This window comes from Cyprinodon tularosa, unplaced genomic scaffold (assembly GCF_016077235.1).
Source record: "Cyprinodon tularosa strain WSP-4 unplaced genomic scaffold, ASM1607723v1 ctg44, whole genome shotgun sequence".
Lineage (NCBI taxonomy): Eukaryota > Metazoa > Chordata > Actinopteri > Cyprinodontiformes > Cyprinodontidae > Cyprinodon > Cyprinodon tularosa.
The window spans coordinates 1,918,306-1,934,234 of NW_024039163.1; the positions used below are offsets into that span (position 1 = coordinate 1,918,306).

General features: G+C 37.7%; 1 protein-coding gene across 2 annotated transcripts; it reads left to right on the forward strand.

Annotated features, from left to right (window-relative positions):
* The first annotated feature begins 1,528 nt into the window (after positions 1–1,528).
* si:dkey-103i16.6 (uncharacterized protein LOC557125 homolog) lies at positions 1,529–15,918 on the forward strand. Of its 2 annotated transcripts, none has more exons than XM_038299986.1 (8): positions 1,529–1,789; positions 12,607–12,826; positions 12,999–13,217; positions 13,318–13,550; positions 14,156–14,256; positions 14,330–14,491; positions 14,574–14,786; positions 15,481–15,918. In XM_038299986.1, the coding sequence occupies exons 2-8, from the start codon at positions 12,615–12,617 to the stop codon at positions 15,658–15,660; spliced, it is 1,320 nt and encodes a 439-aa protein (XP_038155914.1). In that variant the 5' UTR covers positions 1,529–1,789; positions 12,607–12,614; the 3' UTR covers positions 15,661–15,918. The 2 variants fall into 2 exon arrangements, with proteins under 2 accessions (XP_038155914.1, XP_038155915.1); XM_038299987.1 differs by having other exon boundaries at positions 15,493–15,918.
* Positions 15,919–15,929: the final 11 nt, after the last annotated feature.

The window sequence follows — 15,929 nt, forward strand, 5'->3', positions numbered from 1 at the left end:
ACAGCCTCATAGAAGACCTGACTTGTTTATCTGTTTTGTCAATTGTACGAAAAACTAATAAAAATAATGAATGAAGCTTTTTAATCTTTAGCCTATTACCTAATATTTATAGACAGTGTAGTTTGCATGGGATTTGATTGCACTTTACTTGAACTGCAGAGATAATTTATAAACAAAATTGTGAAATTCGTAGTTTAAAGTAGATAGACACCCTGAGGCAGACACTGTATCTACTTTTAAGACTAGGCTTAAAACTTTCCTTTTTGATAACGCTTATAGTTAGAGTGGCTCAGGTTAGCCTGAGCTATCTCTACAGTCATGCTTCTATCTCTATTCTCCCACTCTGCAGAATCTGTTAGTTCTATATCTAACGTTTTGCTCTCTCTGCATTTTCTCATAGTAGCTTCGCCTCATCTGTTTCTGTTTTGTTGTGACACCATGCTGGAGAGAAATATCAGCTGTGCTGCTGCCATCAACACCCCTATTTATAGATGCTGGAGATCGGCCTGTTTTCCAGTGTAGTCCTGTTTCTCTGACCGTCACTGGCTGGATATGCTCTCTTCATCCCCTGACATGGGAGCTGACTAGGAGCTCATCTGCGTGGCTGTGTGTTTCCTGGACAGGGCCGCCTTTTACAGCTGCTTTTTGTAACTCTGATTCTGTCTCCTTGAACCCCAGTCGGCCTCTGCACATGGCCGCTCACACTGAGCCTGGTTCTGCTGGAGATTTCTTCCTGTTAAAAGGGAGTTTTTCCTCTCCACTGTTGCTACAAGCATGCTTAGTGTGAGGGATTGCATTCGAGTCAATGAGTCGATGCAATCAACTGGTTTTCCTTAGATAGAAAACTTTGAATCAATTTGACTGTATGATCTGGTTGAACTGTAAAGTGCCTTGAGATGACATGTGTTGTGAATTGGCACAATAGGGCCAATTCTGCTTTACTTCAATCCTCAAAAAATCACCAGAATGTAGAAAATAAAGTATATTGTGAGAAAAATGTTCAACAGATCACTTATTGTTATTCAGTAACATTTACTGTTCTATTAAAATTCCACATTTTGCCGCTTTGTTTTAGTTAAATCCTCTAAAAACCTCCAACCTATAGCTGCACCTATCCTCATTAACACATTTGTTTTGGATTGCCTTCAACTCTTCTAGTTAAACAGTTCATCATTAGCTCAACTTTTTTTAGTCCAAATGTTTTTAATGTTCTTTTTTGTTTTTGCATTTTTTATTTTATTTATTTATTTTTTCCTACTTGCTTTGATTCTTTTTTATTTTTCTATATTTTTATCATGTAAACCACTTTGCATTGTCTTTGTACTGAATGGTGCTATACCAATAAATTTGCCTTGTCCAAACTATTGCAAAATCTGGGCCAAAGCAATTTATTTATTTTATTTATTCTTTGAAACACTATACAATAACTAACAGTAGTTTCTAGTGATTTTCTTCACACTTCCTGAGAAATGACCAATTGTTGCATTAGAAGCGGAAACGCAGCGTCACGTGACCCAGTCCTCTTTCCCGCCTGTATTGCCTTTGATCAGTTATTGCTCCGCAGAATAAGCAGCGGAGTGATACATCTGTTGCGGAAAACTTGAGACTCTGCATTGAAATCCTGCGTGTGGCGGAGGGGAAGAGACATTAATTTAAAAGATTCCGGTTCTGTTAGCCTTGGCTGCTGCAGCTGACGGATCCCCACTGTGGAAGCGAGCGTCTCTGGTTGCTGTAACTGAAGCAGCACAGTTTGTCTGCATCTTTGGTCGAGAGGTCTGGAGTCAGACAGGTAACTCCATAGAACACTGGGGAAACGGTTCAGGTCACAGTCTGCACTAGAACTATTTATCTTTTTTTGGGGGAAAAGTGTATTTAGGCACTTGTGTATATAGAAGAATGATGGGAATAATTGGCATTCAATTTTTTTTTTACTATATTGTAAATTAAATATGCAGTCTCCTAAACCTGTTGGGCCTCTATTGTGCAAATTGCAAACATTTATTCATATTTAATTCCTTTTAAGGTTCAGAATGATCTGACAGTACTGAGGACAAAACTGAGGAATGCATGTTTTTGTAGCATTTTGAGGCTGTGCAAAGTCTGTTTGCATGTTAGATGTTTCCCTGCTTTAACACAGCTGATTCAAATGATGGGACTGAAGTCTGTTAATCAGCCATCAGTGGAAGCCAGGTGTGCTGCTCTAGTAGAAACACATAAGGACATTAGAGTCTAACAGCCATAAAGGCACAGAAAGTCAAGACTTAGGCTTCCTGTGAAGTTCAAACCTGTTTTTGTTTTGACACAGACACATCTTAATAATTCAGTATTTTCCAGCTTTGGATAAAAATTGAATTTTTCCTGTATTTGTTTCTTGCTTCACCCCAAAAAGAATATACATGCTGTAACTCTTTAAGTTGTTTTAGATCTTGATGGTTGAAGAACCAGCAAAACTATTGGACATGTTTTCTTTCTGACCCTTTCTCTTTCTTGAATTCTGATGGCAGTTTGAACAATTACTTGGTGCTTCCCAGGCTTTTATTTTATATTTTGTTGTTATCCTGGTAAGTTTCTAAATGACAAATTGGAATCAATGAGGGTTAAAATTTCCAGAAACTTGGTGAATTGTTATTTATTGATCTCAAAGTGGATATATTTACTCGTTACATCAGCTCAAGTAGTCAAAGAAGAAGAATGTGCCAAAGCAAGAAAAAGTTGCATGGGATATATACAGTATATACAGTATCCATAAAAAACAAAAACAACAAAATATATATATATATATACATATATACGTGTGTGTGTGTGTGTATATATATATATATATATACACACACACACACACACACACACACACACACAGAGGAATTGACAAATTTAAAGAACATGATTAAATGCAGCTACTACGAGATGTTTAGTGATTTAAATCATATTGCTTTATGTAACTGGTGTCCTAAAGCAGCTGATTTAAGTGTGTGAAATCTTAAAGAGCATTATTTGTGATTGTGTGGCTGATTGCTGTAGTAAAGAAGTCACCTTTATCATTATCACCCAATGTCATGATTGGGAAGGTTTTGAGTGCATATTTCCCCAGCCCTAGTGCTGCCATATTCTTACAAGTTTGCACCACCACCAACCAGTAAAGAGTTTGGATTTAATTTCTTTCTACTATCCGTCCTTTCCTTCTGTCCCTCTCAACCTTCCTTCCTTCATCCATCTTTCCTTCCTCATACCTCCATCTTCTGTCCCTGATATTCTTACTTTTCCAATCATCTAATCAATTCTTCCTATCGCCACGCCTCTTAATTAACTTTGATTTATTTTGTACAAATTGAAATGCAGAATGACAATTACATCAGTTTAGATTGCTCAGCATAAATCAGAAAAATGTTTGTACCTAAGAGATCTTTAAACAGTTGACAAGCCCACATAAGAATCCAATCATGTTGCACTGGTAAGGGAGTGTGAGGTAGTGTTAATTTTAGCAGCCATTTTTAAATTTAGTTTTAGTCTTAGTCCAGTTTCAGCATCGCTTGTTAGTTTTTATCACATTTAGTCGACATCATCCCATTTTTATTTAGTCTAGTTTTAGTCGACTATAAGTCGAGCATTTTAGTCTTTATTTTAGTCCAAGAAAACATAATTTTATTAGTTTAGTTTTAGTCAACAAAAACCGTCAACATTTTAGTCTAGTTTTAGTCAGGACATAATTTTAACCTTTTACTTTTTTGTCAGCAGATAATATTTAACATTTCCTAAAATGATTTCACATTTCAACATTTCCTCTCATCTTTTTGATAAAACCCCCCCCCACTATTTTAAGGAACAAATGCAGACATGGAAGATGTTCAAAATAAATATGCAAATATTGTCAGAACATTGTTAAGGTTTAAAGACACAAACACAAATGCTTGCATTAAAACAAATAAAATACACCTGACAAAGGAAACAAATCAATAAAATAAAGTGTTTTATGAACTTAACACAAGTGCTGGCTGTTTAAAGCTAGTTCACATAGAAAAATAAAATAAATAGATAGAAATAAATAGATTTGAGATCAATGATGTGAAAAAAATAACTCCAACTGATACAACAAAAGTGCTTTCCTGCCAGCTAGTTCACATGGTTTATAAAGGTACAGTATTTATGTGAAACAAGGCATAGCTTGCTGGTCCTGAGAGTCAGCTTTGTATTTGGTGTGGGCAATTAAGGAAGCTTGTATAGCTGGCCTGTCATTGTTTCTGGGTGGTTGTTGGTGGTTGGTGTATCTTCAATCTGGAACAGAAATTAATACAATGTCAGGATAGATGCACAGCATAACAGGAATTCCAAGTGTATAAGTAGCATATAGGTCTCTTTTTTTCCTTAACAAAAACTAAGTCTCTGTAAAAACTACATTTGACAATCCATTTCAAACTCATACAAACAACCTACCGTAACTATCATTTTATGCAGGAATAAATTGCAGACATTTTTATGTGTGCATGCATTTTGGTTTTATTAATATTGATTAATATTGATGTTTGCATCCAAATCCCCGCAGTGGTTCCCCTAGCAATGGCTATTTTGTGTATGAAAATCTAGGTTAAAGTTGTTCTGAATTATGTGTGGCATATTATTTTAATTTTCTTATCCTGATACACACTGTCAAAGATCGATAGTTTCAGTTGGTTTTAGCATTTAGCATACATGTGTAGCTGCTGAGGTGTTTTGTGTTAACTATAGTTCACTTGCTGCTCCTAGTTTACCTAAAGCATCTGTCTGCTTTAATCAAACTTGCAATGTAACTGAAACTATAGTTTCCCGGCCAGTATAACATATCTAAGTTCTATCAACAAGTGGCTACGGTCGCTACGTGCTAACAAGCTAACGTAACGTAGCCAGCCTGGATACTAAATGCTATGAAAGTTAGCCAACATCAGTTAGTTTATCATTAGGACATTATAGCTGTTGATTAATGTTACATTATAAACAACCACCACCAATATTTCTGTTAACTTACCGTAATGTCTTTGTGTTGAACAGCGACGTGTCTCTTCAGGTTGTGTTTTTTCCAGCTATAATGTGGCCATATTCCTTCCCTTCGACTAAAATCAAGCATTTGGTTTTGTTCTCCACTTCAATGAAGTGAAAATGTGTCCATAGATCACGTCTCCTCTTTCTCCCGAGCCCCAGAGTAGGCTACTCTGTGCCGCCCGCTCCTGGTTTGAAAGTGGGTGTGTGGGAGCTGACGAGGAGGAGGCGGAGCAGGAGATAGGATTTGAAAAAACCATAAAATAATAATATGTAATTTTCGTCTCGTCTTTGTTCGTGAACTAAAATGTCCATAGATTTTAGTCCAGTCTTTATTTACCAAACTGCATTTTCGTCTCGTCTTTATTAGTCAACGAAAAATATTTCTGATTTACTCCCAGTTATTGTTTATTAGTGGGGATTTTCATCTCGTCTCGTCTAGTTTTCGTTGGGTGAAAAATGTGCGTTGACGAAAATATTTTCGTTTAGTTTTCGTTAACGAAATTAACACTAGTGTGAGGGTTCAGCTGTAATTGTTCTGTGTAATGACATTAAAGGACCAGCAGGTGTCAGTGTAGGATTACTAGGAGAGATTTCCCTGCAGACACAGGGGATATTGCTTCTTGTACTTGTTTTACATTCAAAAAATATAAAACAATTGTTGAACATTGAACTCCTCATCATTTACTCTTATATGTTAATTTTTGTTGCAGAACTGCAGCATTTGATTGAAAAGTAAGGATGTGAAACAGACAGGCATGTATTTTTTTATTTTAATTTGTTCAAGTTTGTGGAAAAAATGAAATATAGGGGCAGTTTTGCAGATACCTTTTTTAAACAGACTTATCCTCTATTTTAACTAGATTTAAACTGGAGTAAACTCTGTCTATATTTGTGGCGAAAATCAGTAACTTTTTCTTGTGTAATAAAAAAAATTTGGTTACTATTAAATAGTGTTTTAGGTTGGGTTGATTATGAAAATTGTTTATCTTAAAACCTAAGAGAATTTACCTTCACACCTGATAGGTGGTTAATTAAGTACCTTTTGAGGGGCGATAAAAGTCGTTACTTAGCCATCGACCCGCTGGGTCTGTTTAACCCCACCACCCACCTTCCTCTGTGTGAACAAACATCCTAACACAAATTAGGACTCGCTGCTTTATGTCAATGAAGAGGCCAACAAAGATGCTACACACAGTGATATGTCATTAGTGAGCAGGTGGGGAGGGAGAACACAGAGCCCTCGCCTCCTCAGCGAAGTAATGAAGAGCTTTCCATGGATACCAGGCTGCTGGTCATTGTCTCCAGGGTTGGGGGGGGTACAGCGGAGATCAAAGTTGGCCGTCCTCGACTGCTCTGTGAGTGAAGGGTTAAATGCTGGGGCTGCAGCAGGGAAGTGCCTCATTAAACTTGGCCAAATCTGCTTTAAGATGCAACTCGGCTGCAGCCCTCAGACCCAAGGTGGATGTTTGAACAATTGAGGATGCAACAAAAACCTCTGTAATAATTTGCAGAAGGTGGAGTCCATGAGAAACATTTAGAGTCCCCTAAATAAGGAGGGGGAAAAAGTTCAAGGCGGGGCAATCATTGCATTTGCAATAAAATCACAATTTAATAATACAGAAATTTCAGATTGCAGCAGAACTTAATTTTGGTCATATTACAGCTGACTAAGACTCCAAGTTTCTCACTCCACCCCCATAAGTGGTAGTAATACACTTTATGTGGGTTTGCTGCGACACAGAGGGGAAAAGAGAGCTGAAGGTAGCCTGAAGATGCAGGCATGCAAATAGAAAGGAGCACTTTTTCACACAAAGGTTACAGTCAAGTCCTGCAGCAATAGACTCTAAACAAGCAAGCTTTCATGGTCATGAAAAACACCCTGAAACCTGTACATGCTTGTGGTCAGTGCAAAGAACAATCACTATTGGTTGAAAAATAATTCTACAATTCTGATTTGCAGTTTATGAAATCCTAATTTGGGCCGAAGGATTTTTTTTTTATAAAGTGAACACTATCAGCTTAAAGTCCTGCCAATCAAATAATGAAAGTTAAAAAAAAAAGTGAGACTGACCATCCGTCCATCCATTTATCCTTCATCTCTCCCTGCATTCATCCATGGCATTTCTTTTAAATTAAGAAAAAAATCCTTGTTTTTAGGTGGTGACCAACACTTTATTTTCTAAACTAGGTTTTGACATAAAAACAAACAAAAAAAACAGTTTGTTGATTTAAATTCTTTTTACTGCAAAATGGAAAGGATTATGCAATGTCTTAACATTGTGTCTAAAAATGTGTCCTATACATAATTTGGTATATTATAATCTCTACAAACAAAGGCTGGAAATCTGCATTGACAAAAGTCTGATCAGTGCTTAGCCTTGAGTAAATCTTTGTAAAAGTTGCTTTGGACTAGGGCTGAAACAATTATTTGAATTAATCGATTATTGAAAATAATCATCAACTAATTTAGTAATTGATCAATCCTTAACTGGACTATAGAGACTCTAAAACATGCCTTTAGCTGATAGTGACCCACTTAAAGCAGCAAGTATATCAAAAGTGGACAAAAAATAAATAAATATAAACATAATTTTGCATTTAAGATTAAAAAAATAAAGTTTTCATCTGTGAATATGTTCTATCCAGGACTCCATGAGTGGAAGGATTAATTTCTTGAAGTCTTTAGGAATAGAAGTCAAAGGAATCTTTGGCTATTCGATTATTAATCGAAAAAATAATAGATCAGTTTGCAAAATAAGGTTAGCTGCAGCCCTACTTTGGACACATGAGTATTTGAAGACTTTTTCTTCTTTAACATTAACTCGTCTACTTCCCCTGCGCAGCTTTAGCCTTTGGTCTCAGCCTCCAGCATTTTGAAAGGATTATCAGTCAGCATGACATTTTTAGTGAGGAGGGAATGGAGGGCTCCTGAAGGTGATCACTGAGGTGTCCCTAGCGTTGTGAGACGTTCTTAATTAGATAACTGTATCCCTTCGTATAAACAACCACTATCCTGGTGGTCCGGTTATGGGACACACAGATTTTTGATCCGGGAGATCTGCAAGAGCAAGTAGTGTGAAAGGGCAAGCGAGAAGGGGGGTGGCTTCTAAATCCTTTCAATGCCCTTTGTCATTTATACGAGGATTTATTAGTCATTAAAGAATAATGATAAAAGCATCTGAAGCACATTTAGAGCTATATCTGATAAACAGGCTCAACCAAACGCTCAGATCTATTAGTGTGAAAGGACCACTTTGTTCTCCTGCATGTTTTGTAAGTAAAATAAATTCTTCCACAGTGGTTATACTTTGAGAAAATGTTGAGATGTTTGACGTCATCTCGCAGCATCTGTGAGAAACCTTAATAACTGGGTCTGTGATTTATTGCCTGTACTCAGCAGTGTCTCTTTAAAAGGAGACCAGACAAAAGCAGAGACCCCCACCCTCCTACTGTTTTTAATAGTTCTGTAGGATGTGGGATGGGGGGTGCTCTCTGCTGTTTTGGCTTCAGTCCTAAAGGTGTACAAAGATTTAGGGCCTTAAATGAAAGAAGTAAATAGGGATGGTTGTCCAAGATTTATTAGCTTTAAGCTCAGTAAATAACTTTCTAATAAACTAAGAATCTTTCCCAACAGAAATGCTTATCGTATTATACCAGCAGAGTGATTTCAGATCCTATAGCTTTTCAGATTTTATATTACAGACCTGTTTTAAAAAGCTTTATTGTCCATGAATGAAGTTTGTTGAAGCATCTTTAGAGGCAATGCCATCCTCACGCTTTCATAGGTATATCTGGAGACGCTGTAGATCTACTCAGTCTTTAATCCACACTACTGGAAAATAATCTCTGCCTTGGTTTCATAGCTGTTTCCTCTCAATACTTTTGGAGCAGATTATTTTTCTGGATAATATTTACATTTACCTGCATTCATGCACACTAGTTATCAAACTCCCTGCACCAAAATGACCCCACAGCACTATGCTGCCAGCACTATGCTCCTCAGTATGCATCATGATGAACGCCGCCTGGTTTTTCTCCTTGTTTTTTTGTTTGATACAAATCAGTTTTCCCTTATCTGACCTCCTCAAAGGGGGGATTTTTTAAAAATTAAATTTGGATGCCGACACCTTAAACACCTCATTTGCCAAATAACCTTTTTTTTTTTTTTTTTTAAACCTCCCCCCTCTAAAACTAGATGGCCAGGTTTGAAGGGTCTACAGTCATTTCCATGCATTGCTTTGTTTTTGCCAATTCTGGACCCTATAAATCAGATGCAGTAAACGTGAGCTTGGTTTTGAGTCTCGTAGGAAAAGGTTTGAATACTTTTGACATTTTAGGAAATAGTGTTTACCATGCCATTGGCTAATTGAGCGCAACAATCTGTTTAGGGTGAGTTATTAGTGTGAAAAATCGAAAAACTTCAGGTGATGCCATAGAGGTGTTGGTTTGTTTTATGATCTTTAAAAGTTAGGGGACAGCTTGTCTCCTTTAAGGTGGACATAGTAGGAAGTTGGTTTCATGACACCTTCATGCTTTATTATTCTTTTTTTTGTAACCCTTTTTGGCTCCTGGTTCTCCATCTCAGACTGTTTGCTTAATTATTCCAACTTGGCACTTTCTATAAAGGCCTGGAATAGTTTTCTCCCTCCTCCCTTAGCTCCCTCCTTATTGAAGCCTGCCTACATATCATTTATCTCCTCTTCTCCCACCACCCTTCACTAGTTCCTTCACTGGGGGGGTGTTGGGGTGCCCCTTCACCCAGCTGCGTTTGTTGACTCTTATCTACTTTTCTCTTTCTCCTTATCCAACTCCTGTTCTTCACTAGCACCCCCCACCCCTTCACCTCCAACCCAACGCTCAACGCTCCGCTTTCCCTGAACAGTAAAGCTGCCACAGCTGTGGACTGTATTAGCATAGCTGCTATGGAGAGAACAAGACAGGGGTAAATATATTGCAGCCATTAGCTTTTGTTCAGCTGTTGACAGTTTTAAAACATTTCAGCTTCCCTCTGTGTAAAGAGACTGAGGAGAAAAGGATGTCAGTGTAACAGCTTTTTAAATATATGACATGGACGATGAGGGAGAGAAAACAAATTCCTATAACTGCCTCTAAATGGTCTGTTATATTTAATTGAAAAGTCTGGAAAAGACAAAGATGTATTTCAGACGTTGCGTTTAGGGCTGAAACAATTAATCGGATTAATCGATTATTGAAATAATTGTCAACTAATTATCGATTAATCGTTCACTGGAATATAGAGACTCCAAAACGTGCCTTGAGCTGACAGAGCAACCCACTTATATCAAATTTGTAAAAATTAAATATGTTAACATTTTCTATTTAAAATGAGAACTTTTTCATCTTTCAATATGTTCAATCCAGAACTCAAGTGAAAACATTTTAATTTCACCTAGTTTAATTTAGTAGAAAAATCTTCTTTAAGGTACCTTTGGTTATGTGATTACCCATCAATTAATCGGAAAAAATAATTAACGGATTAATCGAATTGTAAAATAATCGTTAGTTGCAGCCCTAGTTGTGTTTTTTTTTATGTTTTAAAAAAGCAGAAAGACAAAAAAAACCACAGCACCCCTCATGGTTCCACCAATCATTCTGCACACATGCTGTGCCTTCTCTTGTCTATAGTTGAAAAATAATTATGATACTAAAAAAGGAAAATACACAAGATGGGATGGGTAATATTAATAAAAGTGGATACAAAAGATTGAGATAATTAGTCAATTTTAAAAGACATGGAGACTGCAATAAATTCAGCAATATAAACACTGACTCTATTAAAACAAATGCAAAAAGTGGAAGAACCAGAGACTAAGCAGCAAATATAACAAGATTCATCCAGAGGGGACTTTCCAGTCAAAAACATATCTTCCCTTATTTAGCATTTCCCAGAGGAGGGCACTTAAATAAAATAGAAAAAGTGGACCATTTTCTCTCAAACAAAGAGGCACCCCCCTTCATCCGTGCAGTCAGTCTTTCTTGGGGTAAAGCTTTATAGTTTCTTGGTACAAATGTGTTACAGTTGAGGGGATTATTGCTTATCCACTGCTTTAAAATACATCTCTCAGCCAGGAATAAAAGTTTTTCCAAGTTTAAAATCCGTCCTACCTAGAGATAATGTCTTTGAAGGTAAACCTAGTATGAAGAGGTCAGGATCTTTCGTAACTTCTGCTCTTTCTGCTCAATTCTTGGGCTGTATTGCTCCAAAACCGTGCAATCAAACTACATTTGTAAAAACAGTGAATGTATGTACCAACAGATGAGACTTGCATTTAGAGCAGAGAGGAGAGACCTGCTTATCCTTCTTATTAAGAATAAATGGTGTTATTTGGGATCTGTGCAGGATTTTATACTGGGTTTCTCTCATTTGGTTGCAAATGAAGGTGTTTTTAATAGAGGGTATTGCTTCATGCCAGCCATCTTTAATAAATTGCTCCCTGAGATCATGCTCCCACTTCTGTGTGACCTTCCTTATATCTAAAAGGTCTAAGGAGAAGCGCAGCGAATAGGAATGAGGGTAATATTCAATCATTTGTAATCAACCATAAAGATGTTCGACACTTTCTCTAAGAGAGACTGTGACACTGTGGAGGTATTTAACCTTTGTCGTAAAAAAAAAATACGGAGTTGAAGGTACCCCAAAAAAAAATTCTAATGCAATGTTGTTTTTTTGAAGTTGTTGAAATTATTTAAGTGTAATACCTTGGTATATGTCCCAAATAAGCCTGATGCTTTTTATACTATCATCAAACATACTATTATTAATTCCAGGGGTGAATTCCTCATTCCTAGTCACATGGGTGATTGCAAAAGTGTTTCTCCAAATTGCTTTGCAATGTCTCGCCAGACTCTGATAGTGTTGTAGATAATAGTTACACTTAAACTCTGGTGACCTCTCCTAGTTGTGTTTAATCCTTGGGTTTCTTGGTTAGTTTTATTTCCCATAAAAAGCACCCCTGGTTTGAAACTATTGTTCAGCCGTGTCTCTATGATGGATCAAACCATTATAATAAATGGAGTTTTCATCTGCTTAATGTGCCTGCTTTTTTCTTTATTAATTTCCATAGAAGTACTGGTGACTCTGTGCTTATGTGTTGAGCAGTATTTCTCACAGATTAAGCCATCAACAGTTATTGCTTTTTCATAGAAGGTACTCCTGGCTCTACTGTCTTTGTGTTGGTAAACAAAAAACAAAAAAATCAATTAACAAAGCTACTGCTGCAGTTAAATGTATTGATTCTTTCTCCCTTATAGAAAGTATTTCTGACTCGGTCCTTTTGTGTGAAACAGTTTTTTTTTTCCTCACCTAGACAAAGTTGATGTATAAAAAGAGCTGATATTACCTATTTTTTCTATCCTAAAGTAACTTTTCCTTATTTGTTTAACTGTGTCTCTTTCCCAGATTAGACAATACTTGATTATATTGGATTTAATGGGTTTAGTTTGGTTTTATTGAGTGAAATGTATTTGAATTTGTCTTGTAAAGTGCCCTGAGATGACAGTTGTTTATTATTGCTTTAAAAATAAGCTGAACAACTAGAACTACCCATTAATCTTGGATAATTTATCTCCCAGGTGTTGGAATGAACAGGTCGAGGTCCAGCAGGGATAAAAAAGTTTCCCAGCCTCCAGTGACCAGGATAACCCGCAGCTCCAGCTCTCAGGGCAGACACTCACTCCCTGCAGAGCTTCAGGAGTCGGGGCAGTGCCTTTTTAAAAAGCAACGAAGACAAAGTGACCCCACTCTGGCTCAGGACCTCAGCCTGAAGAGTGTGAGCGAACAGGACACTAAAAGGTGAAGATGGATACATTAAGGGTAGAATTAATAAAAAAGGGGAAAAAATATTGGATAAAATTAAAGATTTAGTCTTACGCATGACACACAGCAAAAGTAAGAGCTACCTAACAGGATGTTATCAGTGGTTCTGCAAAATAACGTAAGATTTATTTGTTGTCCATTTCTGCAGTAAAGGACAGGCGTCCATAGCTTCCAGTTTTCCCATTCAGGCATGTCCGTTTGGCGAGTCCACACCTGATCAGCTGGTTTCGTCCTCATTCCCTGTGAAGTCCGCCTCCCAGGACGGTCTTGCCTCTGTTGCCCGGCTCGTGAAACTGGGGCGCTGTCGGAACGTACTGGTGGTAGCAGGAGCAGGAATCAGCACGCCCAGTGGCATCCCAGACTTCAGGTCCGAATCTATCATTTCTAAACTATTTCAGCCTTAAACCCTGTCAGTGTTGTCTGTCTTAGGCTGATCTTCCAGAGAAAACAAAATGTGTTGTTTTCAGGACTCCAGGAACGGGTCTCTATGCCAACTTGGAGAAGTATAACATCCCATATCCTGAGGCCATTTTCAACATTGACTACTTCTCCAACGACCCCCAACCTTTCTTCTCCTTGGCTAAGGCTCTGTATCCCGGCTGCCATCGTCCAAACTACATACACTACTTCATCCGCATGCTCCACCTCAAAGGTCTGCTGCTCCGACTGTACACCCAGAACATCGATGGGCTGGAGAAATGTGAGTTATAACTTACAGACAGTTAAAACAAAAGAACATCTAAATGGTTACTACAGGGATCCTACACTGTCTCAGTCCACATTTGTGGTCCTGTTGTCTTAAACGTCTAGAATCCTCCAATATATGCAGATATCCTGGTATGAAGCTTCAAGTACAAGTAAAGTAAGACAGGTTCCCAAACTGATCGGCCATTAGATCGATCGCTTTGGTCAGACTTAGGACTGGCAGGTCCGGCTTTTTAAAGGTCTTTAATTGGTGATTGGCCAGAAAACTGTACCTGATGCACCCCTATAAATAAGACATGTATTTAATGAATAAATGTACAATATTTATGCAGCCAAAATATATGCAGCTATACAGATACAATCTTACTCATTTTTTATTAATTTAAGCATAAAAACATTCTGCAGGATTAAAAAAATTTTTTTTATCACTTTGCTGTCAATCAATATGGTTTGTATATTATTTTGACTGCGTTTTATAACTAAACACTTATAGTTTCAGTGCAGGATTTTAATTAGACTTTCAGAACCTTTTGCTGCCATTTTCCTTGATTTTCTGCGTATTTCTCAGGATGGGTTAATTTATTTAAATCCCCTCCACAGTGTGTGGTATCCCTGATGACAAGCTCGTGGAGGCCCACGGTTCTTTTGCCACAGCTTCCTGCCACCTGTGCTATACTCCATATCCTGCTGAGGAGGCTAAAGTACGTAGAGTCTACATCACCCCAACACTTAGTCGATTATTTGCATCCTATAAATCATGTTTTGGTTTTACAGGTTGCTATAATGAATGACAACATTCCCACCTGCTCATTCTGCGCTGCTACTGTCAAACCGGATGTTGTTTTCTTTGGAGAAAACCTCCCGCAGAAATATTTCCTCCACTCTAAAGACTTTCCCAAAGCAGACCTCCTGATCATTATGGGGACCTCTTTAAAGGTTGAGCTACAATGCTTTTGTTTATTAAACCAGAATAAGGCATCTAGTGTTTTATCTAAAACAAAAATGTCTATTTTTCCAGATTGAACCGTTTGCTAGTCTTGTGAATACAGTGCGTTCTAAAGTGCCCCGTCTGCTCCTGAACCGGCATGCTGTGGGCCCCTTTGAGAGGGTCCCACTGGGAAGAGGAGACCACATGGAGCTGGGTGATCTGGCAGACTCTGTCAGAAGGTTTGCAGAGGTTCTCGGCTGGAACAATGAAATCGAAGAGCTGATGAGGACGCAGGAAATAATGGTAAGTTTTACAATGAGTTCCCCCTGTTCAGGTGCATCATGGACAGATTTTTATGAAGACCAGCTGAAGGCTGCTACTAAAGCCACCTTTCACGAAGCAGGTTTACTGAAAATTCTTTATTTTTTTTTTCTGAAATTCAGTTACTGCAGCCAAAATGTAATTTAAAAAAATATTATAGTTCAGTCTAGGAGTGATTTTGATCAAGAGGAATCTTATTTTAGTGATCTACAAATGGAACAACAGAGAGGAGAGTGCTTTTAATAAATCCAAAAATGGCCTTCATATAACCTACGCATTAACTTGCGTGATAATCTTTTCCTTCGCCATCTTCCTCTCCTTTGTAGCACTGTTTCTTTTAAACACATAAAAAAAATTTTCCATCATTAAAATCTCTAGTTCCAGTGTGGTGAAATGGGCACTTCCTGTTGCCATTTATGGTGATTTGTCGAATCGGGGCTCCACTTATAATGGCTTTTCATACTTACAAACGTGTTAAACTTCTGAGCAGACCTACTTGGAGTTGAAGTAATTCATAGCAGCCGTTGTAAAACCGAAAACTCAGTTCCCAACCTTAGGCTTGATCAATTTAGAGTTTCTCCATTTAAAACCTTTCTAGTACCTGGGGCTTTCCCTAGAGAAGTTAGTGGAAGTCCTGTGTGTCTCATTTTAAGGTCTCCATTTTTTTTCAATTAAGTTCTTTCCTCAGACTTTTCCTTCAGTGGTAACCAGCACTGCAACCCAGAACCGTCCATCAGAGATTGAAGGAATGTCAGGAAAATCCAGGCCAAGACCAGGAGCTCGAGGAAGCTGCAGTGAGGATGATGACTCTGAGACAGACAGCAGAAGCTCTGCTTCATCCAGAGATGGCAAATAACGCTGGAGTTCCTAAGACTTTAAAGGAATTTATTTCAGCTTAGCCCAACATCTGTTTCTAAGCAGGTTTTTGCGCTTTAAAATCAATGTGAAGTACTGGTTTTGTTAATATGTTGATATAAAAGGTTGGATCTAGTCTCTTTCTAGAACACTAGTTAATATTTTTCTAAAAATGTTTTTATCTTTTAAGCCAATAAAATTATCTCTAATGCTTTGTTTAATATTTAATAAAGATTCTCTTTGGAAAAACAGTCTTGGGTGTAATGAAAA